At 41.6% G+C, this 14,973-nt stretch overlaps 1 protein-coding gene across 20 annotated transcripts in view; it reads left to right on the forward strand.

Annotated features, from left to right (window-relative positions):
* The window catches only part of GGPS1 (geranylgeranyl diphosphate synthase 1), a 51,955-nt gene extending 38,906 nt beyond the window's left edge, over nucleotides 1-13,049 (forward strand). For 17 of the 20 annotated variants that reach the window (XM_045009368.1, XM_045009369.1, XM_045009367.1 and 14 more), the window contains 2 exons: nucleotides 3,825-3,895; nucleotides 11,856-13,049. In XM_045009368.1, the coding sequence (XP_044865303.1) occupies nucleotides 3,825-3,895; nucleotides 11,856-12,617 (833 nt within the window). In that variant the 3' untranslated portion in view covers nucleotides 12,618-13,049. Of the gene's footprint in view, nucleotides 1-3,824; nucleotides 3,896-10,040; nucleotides 10,086-11,195; nucleotides 11,410-11,855 lie in introns of those variants that run through there. The other 3 variants (XM_045009385.1, XM_045009386.1, XM_045009384.1) reach the window with 3 other exon arrangements.
* Nucleotides 13,050-14,973: the final 1,924 nt, after the last annotated feature.

The following is a 14,973-nucleotide window of genomic DNA, read 5'->3' on the forward strand; positions in this document are numbered from 1 at the left end:
GCTGCAGGTGAACAGCACTGCAAAACAAAAGGTACAGCTGTGTACCTTCCAGTCAGCCTAAAGGAAAAAAGAATAAACACCTGACTTACATTTTGTGTCCATTGACTCCAGCAGATCACCACTTATTGCCTCTCAAACTGTCCTGGACCACTTTCCTCACAGTTAGCACTGGCCAGTGGTGGCATACATTGTCCTCAAACTCCCTGTCATTACCAGCGTCTCAAAAAAACATCAGCATACCACCAAATTCCAAGAACTTTGACTCCTTTTACAAAGCTTATTATTGAAGCTTCAAAGAAGAATATCACTCTTGGTTACAGGAACTTCTTTATGCCATGATGGAGTTGAGAGAGCAAAACGCTCCTAAGGGAGTATGAAGCTACTGGTGACCTGGACTTAGCCACTGCTCTCCTGGAATTGACAATGGAGTCTACAACAGTGGCACCCAACTTTATTACACAAGAGGGCCACGTAAACCTAAGCACAACCTTGTGTGGGCCAAACAGATTCTACATATTTTAATAAGATTTGAAGTCACCTGTACTGATTTACATTTTAAGTTAATCTTGTTCGTATGTATATAGCTAGACAATACTGTACGTAGGTTTTCTATTTACACACCAGTGTAAACTAAAATGATATAAACATGGGGGTTGTGTGTGGGCGAGGACTGGCCTGCCTCCCAAGGCCTGTGAAAGCGAGGGATCGTTGTCCAGGATGGGTTGTAGATTACTGATGGTGCGTTTGGAGAGATTTTAGCTGAGGACTGTAGGTGACGGCCAGTGGAGTTCTGGTGGTTTCTTTCTTGGGCTTGTCTTGCAGCAGGAGGCTTCTGGGTACACTTCTGGCTCTGTTAATCTGTTTCCTCATTTCCTCGTGCGGGTATTGTAGTTTTGAGAATGCTTGGTGAAGATCTTGTAGGTGTTGGTCTTTGTCTGAGGGGTTGGAGCAAATGCGGTTGTACCTCAGCACTTGGCTGTAGATGATGGATCGTGTGGTGTGTCCAGGATGGAAGCTGGAGGCATGAAGGTAGGCGTAGAGGTCGGTAGGTTTTCGGTATAGGGTGGTGTTAACGTGACCATCACTTATTTGTACCATGTGGTTTAGGAAGTGGACCTCTCATGTAGATTGGTCCAGGCTAAGGTTGATGGTGGGGTGGAAGCTGTTGAAATCATGGTGGAATTCTTCCAGAGTCTCCTTCCCATGGGTCCAGATGATGTCATCAGTGTAGCATAGGTAGAGAAGGGGCATGAGTGGACGAGAGCTGAGGAAGCATTGTTCCAGGTCAGCCATAAAAATGTTGGCATATTGTGGGGCCATGCAGGTGCCCACAGCGGTGCCACTGGCCTGGAGGTATATATTGTCACCAAATTTGAAATAATTGTGTGTGAGGATAAAGTCACAGAGCTCAGCTACCAGTTGTGCTGTGGCATCATCAGGGATACTGTTCCTGAGAGCTTGTATTCCATCTGTGTGGGATGTTTGTGTAGAGAGCCTCCACATCCATGGTGGCTAGGATGGTGTTTTCTGGAAGATCACCATTGCATTGTAGTTTTCTCAGGAAATCAGTGGTGTCACGGAGATAGCTGGGAGTGCTGGTGACATAGGGTTGGAGTAGAGAGTCCACATATCTGGACAGTCCTTCAGTGCGAGTGCCAATTCCAGAGATGATGGGGCGTCCAGGATTTCCAGTTTTGTGCATCTTGGGTAGTAGATAGAATAACCCTGGTCGGGGCTCTAAGGGTATGTTGATTTGTTCCTGTGTTAGTGTAGGGAGTGTCCTGAGTAGATGGTGCAGTAAATCTAATGCTAATAAATCTCCCTTTAGTATATTGCGTTGAAGCAGGCTGCAGGCCTTCTGAAATGCTCTGGTGGGCTGTAGGTTGGACACCCTGGTCTACAAGATGACAACAGTGGAGACCACAGACTTCATGCACTTAAACTGTAAAGCGTGGACCCTTCTGTGAAGTGGTGCCATTACATGTGCACATACCACAAGTCACTGTTAGCAGCATTGCTAGCCACCTACCAAAAAATTCAGCAATTTATTGTAAGCCGACAAAACGAAGAGGCAAAAACACCTCTTATGGAATTCTGCCCATTAAGTGCCCCTTTGTCAAGTCTGTCAGTCCTTTACAAGAACTGAGATTGATGCTGGCATTGCTGACATTCTTCCAGACGTCCTTAGATACTTGCACAATGGATGGCAGCGCTACTTACTGTAGTCCTCACCACCAGCAAACTCCCAATAGCTTGGTGACAATCATAGGACCTTGGAAGGGACCTTGAGAGGTTATCTAAGTGAGTCCCCTGCACTCATGGTGGGACTAAATATTATCTAGACCAGTGGTTTCCAAAGTGGGGTGCGCACGAGGATTGATTGATCTGTTTCAAGTTCTTCAATTTTGCTCTGCAAGGAATAGGGTAAAAACAGCCTGAAACATGATTCTGGCATGCCTAGCTTTGTGGTTTGTATAAAGCTATTTTCACAGAAACTCTTAGTAAGAGCTGAATTTACAGAGATGCTTGACTTAATATGATTTTGAAATTGTCAAGGGTCTTAAACAAACTTGTTCCATTAGGAAGCTGAGCTCAGGATAATCTGAACTCTGTGTTCATATTAAGATATGTTTTAGTGTTCTCACTAATTGATCTGGCAGTTGCTATTTATTCAAAAAAATGTATAGGCATATTAATATGCATTAAACTAATTAAAATTTAATTTTCCTACTTTGTGTTAAAACAGAAGTTAGAATGATTATTGGCTTGGCTCCTCTAAAAGTAAAATTTGGACTCTAAATCTTCTGTCTTCTTTCTCAGAAACAGGTGATTACTTGCTCTATTTTGGTTAATTCATTCTGAGAATCAAGTATTACTATTAGTGTTTTTTGGGAGAGATATCCAGAACAAATAGTTTTATAAAACTTCTTTGGAAAAAAAAAATCCCTTCTATTCAAAATGTGTATTAAGGATCTCTTTGGTATTGGCTCTGTCAGACTATTTCTGCTGCCCAGTTGCTTACCTTTCTGTTGCCAATAAACCTCATTGAACTAGTTAGTGGATTTCCAATGCGATGCAGAAACGGAAATAAGTCAAACTCCACTTTTGTTGTCTTGGCTGGAATATAGACTGCTATGATGGCAGTTAGCCCAGGGGAAAAATAAGACTGGTATATTGTGGGAGGACCAGCTGCAAATGAAGAGATGATCAATAAATAAAACATGAGATCAGTGCACTAGCAGATCAGATATTTGATAGTTAAATGATTGATCTGACTCTGAAACCTTGTTTTATAACTCGTTATATACCCCCCAAAAGTCCTTAATGTTGACAAATTTAGGCTTATAAAATTTGTCAGTTGCTGTCAGATTTATATAAGCTGCAGACTTGCAGTCTGCCCTTCATCCACCATGGTCAACTATAAACTATTTTACCAATTTAATTACAGCAATGTCTAAATATAACTTACTGTAACTGATAGCAATATGTAGTGTAGCATTGTTTCTAGATAGCACCATGAGATGTTTAACGTGAGTCAACTGATACGACTAAGCAAGATGCTTCTTATTCTATATATTATGGAAGCAGTCCACCTTTTCCCACTTCCCGCAGTACTTAAGCTATTATAATCTGCCCTTTTATGTCAAAATTCATTGGGGACATTGTTACTGATCAACTTTTGTTCTTATTGAACCAATTGTTCTTATAGTGGTGGGTGGTAATTGTTAGAAATACAGGCATAGAATTATTGTACCGATATTTGACTTTTTGTCTGTTTGATCTTATGGAATTTCCTTCCTCAATATTTAAACCTTTTTTTACAGGTAAACAAGTCAGAACCAAATTGTCACAGGCCTTTAATCACTGGCTGAATGTTCCAGAAGATAAAAAACAGGTACCAGTCACTTTCTCTCTATTGCTTTAAAAAAGGAGGTATTTTTAAAACTATGAGGTACAGATAACGGATTCCCTTAGTTTAGATAGCATAGAATACTGATGAATCCCGAACTCTTCTATTTATTTTTTGCTGAAGGTGGCTTGGCTTGTTGGAAAGCAGTTTCCTATACCTTGCAGCCTTGTGAATTTAGTGTTCATAAAAAGGAAAACATCTGCTTATTAGCACTACTCAAAATGTTACTTTTCTGTGTGTAATGTGTTTCTCCAAAATGTGTATTTAACCTGTTTATCCTTAAAGGCTGTAATTGAACAGCTATCACTGTCCTCCTCTCGATCCCTTAACACAGCGCTTTCAGTGACCTCTCTGAGAAACTAGCCAATTGCTCTGCAAATCATACATTAAGCACAGTGGGTTGGGAAAGGGCCATTTATCACTTGATATTTCCCATGTCAAAATCACAAGCCAATGGCTGAATGAAATTTTCAATAACTAATCAGTTGTGTGCCAGTTTTAAGCAAAGCATCTAGATGATCATGTTGCCTCTCAGTGCAGAGATGGATGGTCACCAGCACACCCTAGTCAGAAGCACTGAACCAGGGATCAGGTTCTTCCACCTAATATTCAGTTCCTGGCAGGTGTCACTTCTGACTACATGTCAGGAACTCTCAGTGTCTGGCTGTGTGCCCCCGCCATGTGGCTCTCTCAAGTCAAACATTCTCTTCAGAAATCTAGTCTGTAGTGCATTTTTTCTTAACTACAGCTAAGGTATAAAAGCTTCTTCTCACCAAATACGTGACGAGATCAATTCTCCAACTCTTATTTCTGACAGTCTTATCCAGCCAGTCCATACATTGATTTCACTCCTGTACTTCAATGTTGAGGTTCTTGTTAGGACTGTCAAGCGATTAAAAAAAATTAATCGCACTGTTAAGCAATAATAGAATACCATTTATTTAAATATTTTGGATGTTTTCTGCCATTTTAAATATACTTATTTCGATTACAACACAGAATACAAAGTGTACAGTGCTCACTTTATATTTTTATTGCAAATATTTGCACTGTAATACTATTTATTTTTCAGTTCACCTACAAGTATTCAAAAATAAAACAACGTAAAACATAAATTCACTCAGTCCTACTTCTTGTTCAGCCAATTGCTCAAACAAACAAGTTTGTGTACATTTACAGGAGATAACGCTGCCCGCTTTTTCTTTAGAGTCACCTGAAAGTGAGAACAGGCATTCACAGGTCACTGTTGTAGCCAGGGTCGCAAGATATTTGTGTCACATGTGGTAAAGATTCATATGTCCCTTCATGTTTTGACCACCATTCTGAGGACATGCATCCATGCTGATGACTGTTTCTGCTCAATAACAATCCAAAACAGTGCGGACCGAAGCATGTTCATTTTCATCATCTGAGTCAGATGCCTCTGGCAGAAGATTGATTTTCTTTTTTGGTGGTTCAGGTTCTGTAGTTTTCCTCATCAGTGTGTTGTTTTTATAAGACTTCTGAAAGCAAGCTCTATACCTCATCCTTCTCAGATTTTGGAAGGCACTTCAGATTCTTAAACCTTCGGTCAAGTGCTGTAGCTATCTTTAGAAATCTCTCATTGGTACTTCCTTTGTATTTTGTCAAATTTGCAGTGAAAGCATTCTTAAAACGAACATGTTCTGGGTCATCATCGGACTGCTATAACACACAATATATGGCAGAATGCAGGTAAAACAGAGCAGGTGACATACAATTCTCCCCCAAGGAGTTCAGTCACAAATTTAATTAACACATTTTTTTTTAACGTGCATCAGAATGGAAGCATGTCCTCTAGAATGGTGGCTGAAAACGAAGGGGCATATGAATGTTTAGCATATCTGGCATGTAAATACTGTACCTTGCAATGCTGGCTACAAAAGTGCCATGCAAACACTTGTTCTCACTTTCAGGTGATATTGTAAATGAGAAGTGGGTAACATTATCTCCCATAAACAAACTTGTTTGTCTTTTGCAATTGGCTGAACAAGAAGTAGTATTGAGTGGACTTGTAGGCTCTAAATATTACATTGTTTTGTTTTTGAGTGTAATTATGTAACCAAAAAACCTAGATTTATAAATTGCATTTTCACAATAAAGAAATTGCACTGCAGTACTTGTATGAGGTGAATTGAAAAATACTATTTCTTCTATCATTTTTACCATGCAAATATTTGTAATAAAAAATAATATAAAGTGAGCACTGTACACTTCATATTATATGTTGTAATTGAAATCAATATATTTGGAAAATGTAGAAAAACATCCAAAATATTTAATGAATTTCTATTGGTATTCTATTTAGCAGTGTGATTTTACATGATTTATCTCAATTTTTTAATCGCAATTGATTTTTTTTAATCACATGAGTTAACTGCGATTAATCGACAGTCCTAGTTCCTATGCAGTGTGTGGATAAAGAAGTCTGTTTCTGGTTGTTCTGAGGGTGGCATTTTAGGGACAGAGTAAAGTTTGGTTGGGTGACCTGAACTATGTATTTGCCTACCTTTGGAGACAGCACATCTGAGGTGTAATCTTTATTTTGTGATTTCCATTTTCTTGTGATTATATAAAAGCATGGCGGTATTCTTGTTTTCTGAAGCAATATTTGTCTCCATTAAAAGTTAACAAAGGCTATCAACATCCTTGGATTTTAAATGTTTAACTTAATCAGTGATTGTTCCTGTAGGCCCCTCAAGCAGTGCAGGGATTCCAGTGAAGTACTGAAGCAATGCAGGAATAGGCCACATTCCTTCTGAGACAACCTCTCTCTTCCGTGTGGCTTCCTTTTCCCATTTCCCAGTACTACTTGTGCCTAGGTGGCTTCATCGCATTCGTTCACTCCAGACCCACATACACTCTATCTAGTTCCCTGTCAGCTACTCTTCTCCACCCTTCATGAGCATCTACCTATAGGCCATCCATGTTTGAAAAGTACATTAAAATGTATAACTTTAAAATGTGTAGTATACTTTTTGTGCATATAGACATACACGCTTTTTATTATTGTAATAACATCCTGAAATGTTATCACAAAACCTGCAGATACCATCTTAAAATTTAGGAAAGGCTCCTTAATAGAATGTGGTTCACAGAAACTTCAAATCAGCGAGATCTAGCCAAAAAACTTAATGAACAACAATGTATGAGTGAAATAAAACTACAACACAAACTTCTGAGTGACTTTAGACTCTCTGGAAAGTTTGGTACATAGTGGGATAATACAATACATGAAATATCAGGGAATTGGGTTTCTTTGGTTTTTTTTCTCTAAGGGGTAGGTAGAATGGAAAGCTAGCTTCAGCCTTAACTATGGAACAGCTGCCGCCTCTCTGTAATTCATTGTGACTTTAATTGCATGAAGCCTTGTAATAATGGGGCAGTCCGCAGCATTCAGCTCTTTCTATTAAGCATTTCTTTCTTTGGCTCCGGTAAGGGATCCTACGAGGCTAACTTCTCAGATCACTGCAGTCTTCAATCTCCTGACTATTTACCTCTCCCTTAACTTAGCTATCACTTTTAAGCCACTGACAATCAAATTACATATCTTCTGACACCTTTTATGTTCTTCACTGGCACCACACTGGCTGTCTTGACCAAATACATTTGTGGATTGATTTAATTTCTTTACCAGGCAGCTAAATGTCAAAATCACTTCTGAGCAAAAGAAGCACCATCAAACAACTGTTCCCTTACTTAAAGTTTTGACAGAAAATATCATCCTTGTTCATGAATGCTGCATCTTGCATCTCCAAGTCTACGTATCACCCACCACCTTTGCACCATTGCTTGTGAACACTGCTACACTAGCTCCACCAGTTTGGATGGATGAACATTTCTATTAATCTCTTCTAGACTATTGCCATTTCTCTCCTCTAGGGCTTTCCCAAGTCCTAGTAGTCTGATTTCAGAATATATAAAATTATGTTCTTTCTCTCTAGTACAAAGAAATACTTCCACACTACCCAATCCTGTCAATTCCACTGTCTCCTTATTTATGTCTGGATCCAGTTGAAAGCTCCTGCTTTCTATTTTTTTTAAACACCTTCCTTGGTGTTCGTAGTCAGTTCAACTCCAGAAGAAATCATCAGATCATATAGCCTGAGGCCTGGTCTACACTACGCGTTTAAACCGAATTTAGCAGCGTTAAACCGAATTAACCCTGCACCCGTCCACACAACGAAGCCCTTTATATCGATATAAAGGGCTCTTTAAAGCGATTTCTGTACTCCTCCCCAGCGAGGGGAGTAGCGCTGAAATCGGTATTGCCATGTCGGATTAGGGTTAGTGTGGCTGCAATTCGACGGTATTGGCCTCCAGGCAGTATCCCACAGTGCACCATTGTGACCGCTCTGGAAAGCCATCTGAACTCAGATGCACTGGCCAGGTAGACAGGAAAAGCCCCGCGAGCTTTTGAATTTCATTTCCTGTTTGCCCAGCGTGGAGCTCTGATCAGCACGGGTGGCGATGCAGTCCAAAATCCAAAAAGAGCTCCAGCATGGACCGTACGGGAGATACTGGATCTGATCGCTGTATGGGGAGACAAATCTGTTGTATCAGAGCTCCGTTACAGAAGACGAAATGACAAAGCATTTGAAAAAATCTCCAGGTTATGATAGACAGAGGCCACAGGAGGGACTCCACACAGTGCTGCGTGACAAGTGTAACGGAAAGCCAAAGAATCAAATGGACGCTCATGGAGGGAGAGAGGGGGGACTGAGGACTCCAGCTATCCCACAGTCCCCGCAGTCTCCGAAAAGCATTTGCATTCTTGGCTGAGCTCCCAATGCCTGTAGGGTCAAAAACATTGTCTGGGGTGGTTCAGGGTATATCTCGTCAATTTACCCCCCTCCCCACCGTGAAAGAAAAGGGAAAAAAATCGTTTCTTGCCTTTTTTTAATGTCACCGTATGTCTACTGCATGCTGCTGGTAGACGCGGTGCTGTGGCGCAGAACAGCAGCATCCCCTCCCCTTCCTTTCCTGATGGCAGACGGTACAAAATGGTGGAAAACCGTCGTCCTTATCCCGTGAGTGCTCCTGGCTGGCCTTGGTGAGGTCGGCCGGGGGCGCCTGGGTGAAAATGGGAATGACTCCTGGTCATTCCCGGCAGATGGTACAAAAGGCTTGGTAACCATCCTCATCATAGCAGCTGGAGGCTGAGCTCCATCAGCCCGCCCTCCCCCTTTCATGTCTAAAGAAAAGATTCTGTACTCCCTGGACTATTATAGCGGGAGGCTGCGCTCCTCTCCCTCCCACCCTTTAATGACCTGCCTGGACTATCATAGCAGCTGGAGGCTGCCTCCTCCTCATTTTATCTCGCTAAAAAGTCAGTGTTTCTTATTCCTGCATTCTTTATTACTTCATCACACAAATGGGGGGACACTACCACAATAGCCCAGGAGGGTTGGGGGAGGAGGGAAGCAACGGATGGGGTTGTTGCAGGGGCACCCCCTAGAATGGCATGCAGCTCATCATTTCTGCGGGATCTCTGGGGCTCTGACATGGAGCGGCTGTGCTCTCTGGTTCTCTAGTACACTTGCCTCATATTCTAGGCAGGACTGACTATTTTTAGACAAAACATAAAGAAGGGAATGACCCGGGGAGTCATTCCCATTTTTGTCCATGCGCCCCCAGCCGATCTCAACGAGGCCAGCCAGGAGCACCCATGACAGCAGCAGATGGTACAAAAGGATTGATAACCGTCATCGCCAATTTCCAGTTGCAAACGGTGCAAAATGACTGATAACCATCATCTCATCGCCAATTTACAATGGCAGACAATGCAATAGGGATGGTAACCATCTCTGCTACCTTGCAAAGGCAAATGAATGCTGCTGTGTAGCACTGCAGTACCGCTTCTGTCAGCAGCATCCAGTACACATACAGTGACAAAAGGCAAAACAGGCTCCATGGTTGCCATGCTATGGCGTCTGCCAGGGCAATCCAGGGGAAAAAGGGCGCGAAATGATTGTCTGCCGTTGCTTTCACAGAGGAAGGATTGAGTGACGACATTTACCCAGAATCACCCGCAACACTGTTTTTGCCCCATCATGCATTGGGATCTCAACCCAGAATTCCAATGGGCAGGGGAGACTGCGGGAACTACAGGATAACTACCCACAGTGCAACGCTCCGGAAATCGACGCTAGCCTCGGTACATGGACGCACAACACCGAATTAATGTGCTTAGTGTGGCCGCATGCACTTGACTTTACAGAAACCGTTTTTTTAAAACAGATTGTATAAAATCGGAATAATCCCGTAGTGTAGACATACCCTGAGTTCCTGTATATTATAGGCCACTAACACCATCCAGACATCCACACACCTAAATTCAACAATTGAAATTAGACCAAAGTGTTACAACCTTCAGGAGACTGTTACTGTGCTCACAGGAAGAGGCTAGGAGAGACTGAGATGTACCAATACCTAAAGCACATACAATGGCAGGGAATTAAGTGAAAGATACCCAGATGATCCTCGCAAATTACCTATGCCCCAAGCTGTAGAGACTAAAAAAAAAACCCAAGGTCACTGCCAGTCTGACCTGGGGGACAATTTCTTCCCAACCCCACGTATGGCGATCAGATTCTGAGCATTCTCAATACCATCTCAGAGCACTGGTCCATGCTGTCCTGTGTCCTGTCTCCATCTGTAGCCATCTGATGCTTCAGAGGAAGGCGATCCAAAAAATGAATTTTGGGAGGGGAGAGAATGTCCCTTCCTGACCCTATGCAAGTGATCAGCTTAAGCCCTGAAGCATGAGCTTTAGGAACATAAGACCTAAACTGGAAGGGGACCCCAGGATGGCTGAGCCCTGCCCCCCTCTTCCTTCCCCCCTCGCCCCAAACATCCCTGTCATACAATCCCACTCCTAGAGCTTGACAAGCTCTTTCTTAAAGCTAATTAGGATGTTTGCCCCCGACATTCCTATTGCGAGGCCATTCCAGAAACTTAACGCTTCTGATGGTTAAAAACCTTATAATTTCCAGCCTAAATTTATTAAAGGTCAGTTTATATCCAATTGTCCTTGTAGCACTTTAGTTCTTTAGCTTAAAAAGTTCTTCACCTTCCCTAGTTTTTACCTCCTGATGTATTTTATAGAGAGCAATTCATATGCCTTCTCGGCCTTCATTTAGCACTGCTAACCTCTTAGTCTCCTCTCATAAAATAGTTGTTCCATCTTATCTCACAGACTATGCCCTCATCTAATGTACTCTGATTTCATACAGTCTCAATGCTAGCATGTGTCTTTTCTCTACAGTTTCTGCCATTTTAAACTAGCTTTCCCACTGACTGTTCATCTGCTTCCATCTTGGAACCACACTTCTCCCTTGCCTGGCTAAAGAGGAGACAGCACCAGTTGTACTGAGGGGTGAATTATCGTTCTGGAGGGAGATTACTAGTAGGAGTTCCTCAGGGATTGGTTCCAAGACCAATCTTGTTCAATATTTTTCTGAATGACCTTGGCACAAAAGGTAGGAGTGTACTAATGAAACTTGCTGATACAAAGTTGGGAGGCCTCATCAGTATGAAGGAGGATAAGTATGTTATACAGGAAAATCTAGATGACCTTGAAGATTGGAGTGACAGAAATGGGATGAAATTCAATAGTACAAAAATGTAGGGCATGAATTTAAGGTCTAATTTCTGCTACACTCTGGAGGCACATCAGTTGAAAACAGTGGAGGACAGACCTGGGGGTGTTGGTCGATCTCAGGATGACAGTGAGTGATGTGGCTGCAAAAATAATTTTCATGCAGAAGGCCAATAATGGAGCTCTAGGGAGCCCCTCTCAACAGAGGGAGGAGGTGGACCAACTAAAAATATGCAGAATACTAGTTAATGCAGTGTAAATGCAAAATATTCCACAAATTTAGAACTTATTTTACAATGTAAGACTTTTCTCTTCTTGTATTATTAGGTTATTATTGAAGTGACAGAGATGTTACACAATGCCAGCTTACTCATAGATGACATTGAAGATAACTCAAAGCTACGACGGGGCTTTCCAGTGGCTCATAGCATCTATGGAATTCCATCTGTAATAAATTCTGCTAATTATGTGTATTTCCTTGGTCTACAGAAGGTTTTAACACTTGATCACCCAGAAGCTGTGAAAGTGTTCACTCGTCAGCTGCTGGAACTCCATCAGGGCCAAGGTTTGGATATTTACTGGAGAGATACATACACCTGTCCTACAGAAGCAGAATATAAAGCCATGGTACTGCAAAAGACAGGTGGTCTCTTTGGATTAGCTGTGGGCCTCATGCAGTTGTTCTCCAATTATAAAAGAGACTTAAAACCACTCCTTAATACACTTGGGCTCTTCTTCCAAATACGAGACGACTATGCTAATTTACACTCCAAAGAATATAGTGAGAACAAGAGTTTTTGTGAAGATTTAACTGAGGGCAAGTTCTCATTCCCAACTATTCATGCTATTTGGTCCAGACCTGAAAGCACTCAGGTGCAGAATATTTTGCGTCAAAGGACAGAAAATGTAGATATAAAAAAATACTGTGTACATTACCTTGAGAATGTAGGTTCCTTTGAATACACTCGGCAGACGCTGCAAAAGCTTGAATCTGAAGCATATGAACAGATTGAGTCACTTGGGGGGAACCCTGAACTTGTAGCACTAGTTGAACACTTAAGCAAAATGTTCAAAGAAAATGAAAATTAACTAATTGATTTGACTTATGGTTTGGAGAGGGAAACTTTAAAACCACCATATATTAACTAGACTATCTTACTAAATCGATGGAAAGAAAAGTGTAGAAATGATGCTTATTTAAAATTACTCATAGAAACTGCTATATTAAATATTGTGTAAGTAGTAATTGAAGGGTATGTGTATGTACCACAAATTATCTCTGCAGCTTTAATTACAACTGCTTACAAAATATTGCATGGAGAAATAAACTTGCATAGATCTGTTAAGCTAAAATTGTTAATTTTAGTTTTTCATGTGAATCTTTCAGTTGTAATCTCCACTGCACAGTCAGTGGTGTTTATTTTAGCTATAGAGTTTGTGTCCTCTAAGAACATTGCAGGTTTTAATCTGATTAAGATAGGTTTGACTAAGTTTCCGTATTAAATTGAATTTGCTCTGTTTAGAAGCTTTTGTATTTTTTTTAAACATGGAGATTTAGGTAACACTTTTTTGCAATATATTCCCTGTCCTTTTTAAAGTTAACAAAAATAGGTTTTATTAAAGTGGCCTGGAAGGAGAAGGAAGGCTCCACAATGATCAATGACTTTTTCTATACAACAAACCCATCTAGATGTGTCACCGCAGAGCCAGATGTGGGGAGTGGTGGTATAATAGGCAAATCAGCGTTGCCAAATGGATTTGAAATTACGAGTTATTTTTAGTATGAATCATTCAGAGCATTAGCTGGCCAACAAGGGCACAGGCATTGTCCATTCAAGTGGCACTAACACTCTGGTCTGATATACCACTGTAGTCCCAATTTCTTGATAGTCTCCTTTTTAGGTAATTTAGTTAAGAGATTGCATCACAAGTACAAAGGAAGTAAATACTCCACTGATTCTTAAGTATTAGAGCAGACTAGTTTGGTTATATCAAATCAGAAGATATGTCAAACCTGCACCAATAGCCAAAGGCTCGTGTTGGATGTTAAAGCTGGCACGCACGTTTAAAAAAAACATTTCATTGGTGACAGTTTCCAAAAAAAAAAAGAAAGATTAACTGCAAATAGTAACATAGCAAATGGTCACCTAGTGTCTTTAGTTACCTCTGTGCTTCAGATATATTGCCAAAAATTCTCCCTGTGATTTAATGTCTTAAACTTTAAATGTAATTGAGAAAATATGTATGCACACAATCCAATAGTTCTAATTTCAATGTCTGGGTGGCTCTAGGGCCACGTCTGCACTACAAACGGGTATATCGAAGTTACGTCAGCATACTGCCACCACAGTTAGTACATCTCTTGTGCACATGCATACCTGGCTCCTTGTGTCGGCAGTGTGCATACTCACCATGGGGCTTGTATCGATAGAATGCAATGTAGCTATCCCACTGTGCAGTCCAGCACAATGTCTTTTGGGAAGTTTTGGCAATGAATGAAGGAGCTAAAATAAGTCATGCGGGGGTGACTAGGAGCATGGGGTCAACTTCCCAGTTTGCTATTGACTCACTGTCCACCATCTGTCAGTAGCATGGAGCCTACACGGCTCTGCTCTGTTGTCATGAGCGTTGCAAGCCCAGGATATGCAATCCTGGAATATTTGCAGAGCAACAAGAAGAACTAAATGAGTAGGGAACATAACTATTCCTTGGAGGACAGATTGCTGGGGGACACAGTGAGAACTAGTTCAAAGTTATTAGCATTCATGGTGCAGCTGCAGATGGTGGAACACTGCTTCTGGGCCCAAGAAACAGGCACTAACTTGTGGGATCATAAGATTTGGGATGATTAGCAGTGGCTGCAGAACTTTCAGATGTGCAAGACCACATTTCTGGATCTGTGCACTGAGCTCGCCCCTGCTCTCTAGCACAAGGACACCAAACCAAGAGCTGCACTGATGGTGGAGAAGCAAGTGGCAATTGCAGTGTGAAACTTGTGATGCCAAATTGATTCCTGACTGACCGATAGCAATTTGGAGTGAGGAAATCCACCATAGTGGCCCTTAATTGCTGCCTTCTATGCAGGACTGTGACTCTAGGCAGTGTGCAGGACATGATGGATGGATTTTCAGCAGTGGAGTTCCCAAACTGCAGTGGAGTAATAGCGTGCATATCCCTATTTTGGCATTAGAGCACCTTGCCACTGTATGTCAACAGAGGGGGCTACTTTTCTATGGTTATGCAAACATTGGTCAATCACTGGAGATGCTTCATTGACATCAGTGTGGGCTGGTCAGGGAAGGTGCATGACACTCATTTAAGAACACGGTTCAGAAAGCTACAAGAAGACACTTTTCTGACCAGCGAATTACCACGGGAACATTCAAATGCCAATACTGATCATGGGTGACCCAGCCTACCCCAGGCTCATGTAGCCATACACCAG

Source organism: Mauremys mutica, chromosome 3, assembly GCF_020497125.1.
Source record: "Mauremys mutica isolate MM-2020 ecotype Southern chromosome 3, ASM2049712v1, whole genome shotgun sequence".
In the NCBI taxonomy this organism is placed as follows: Eukaryota; Metazoa; Chordata; order Testudines; family Geoemydidae; genus Mauremys; species Mauremys mutica.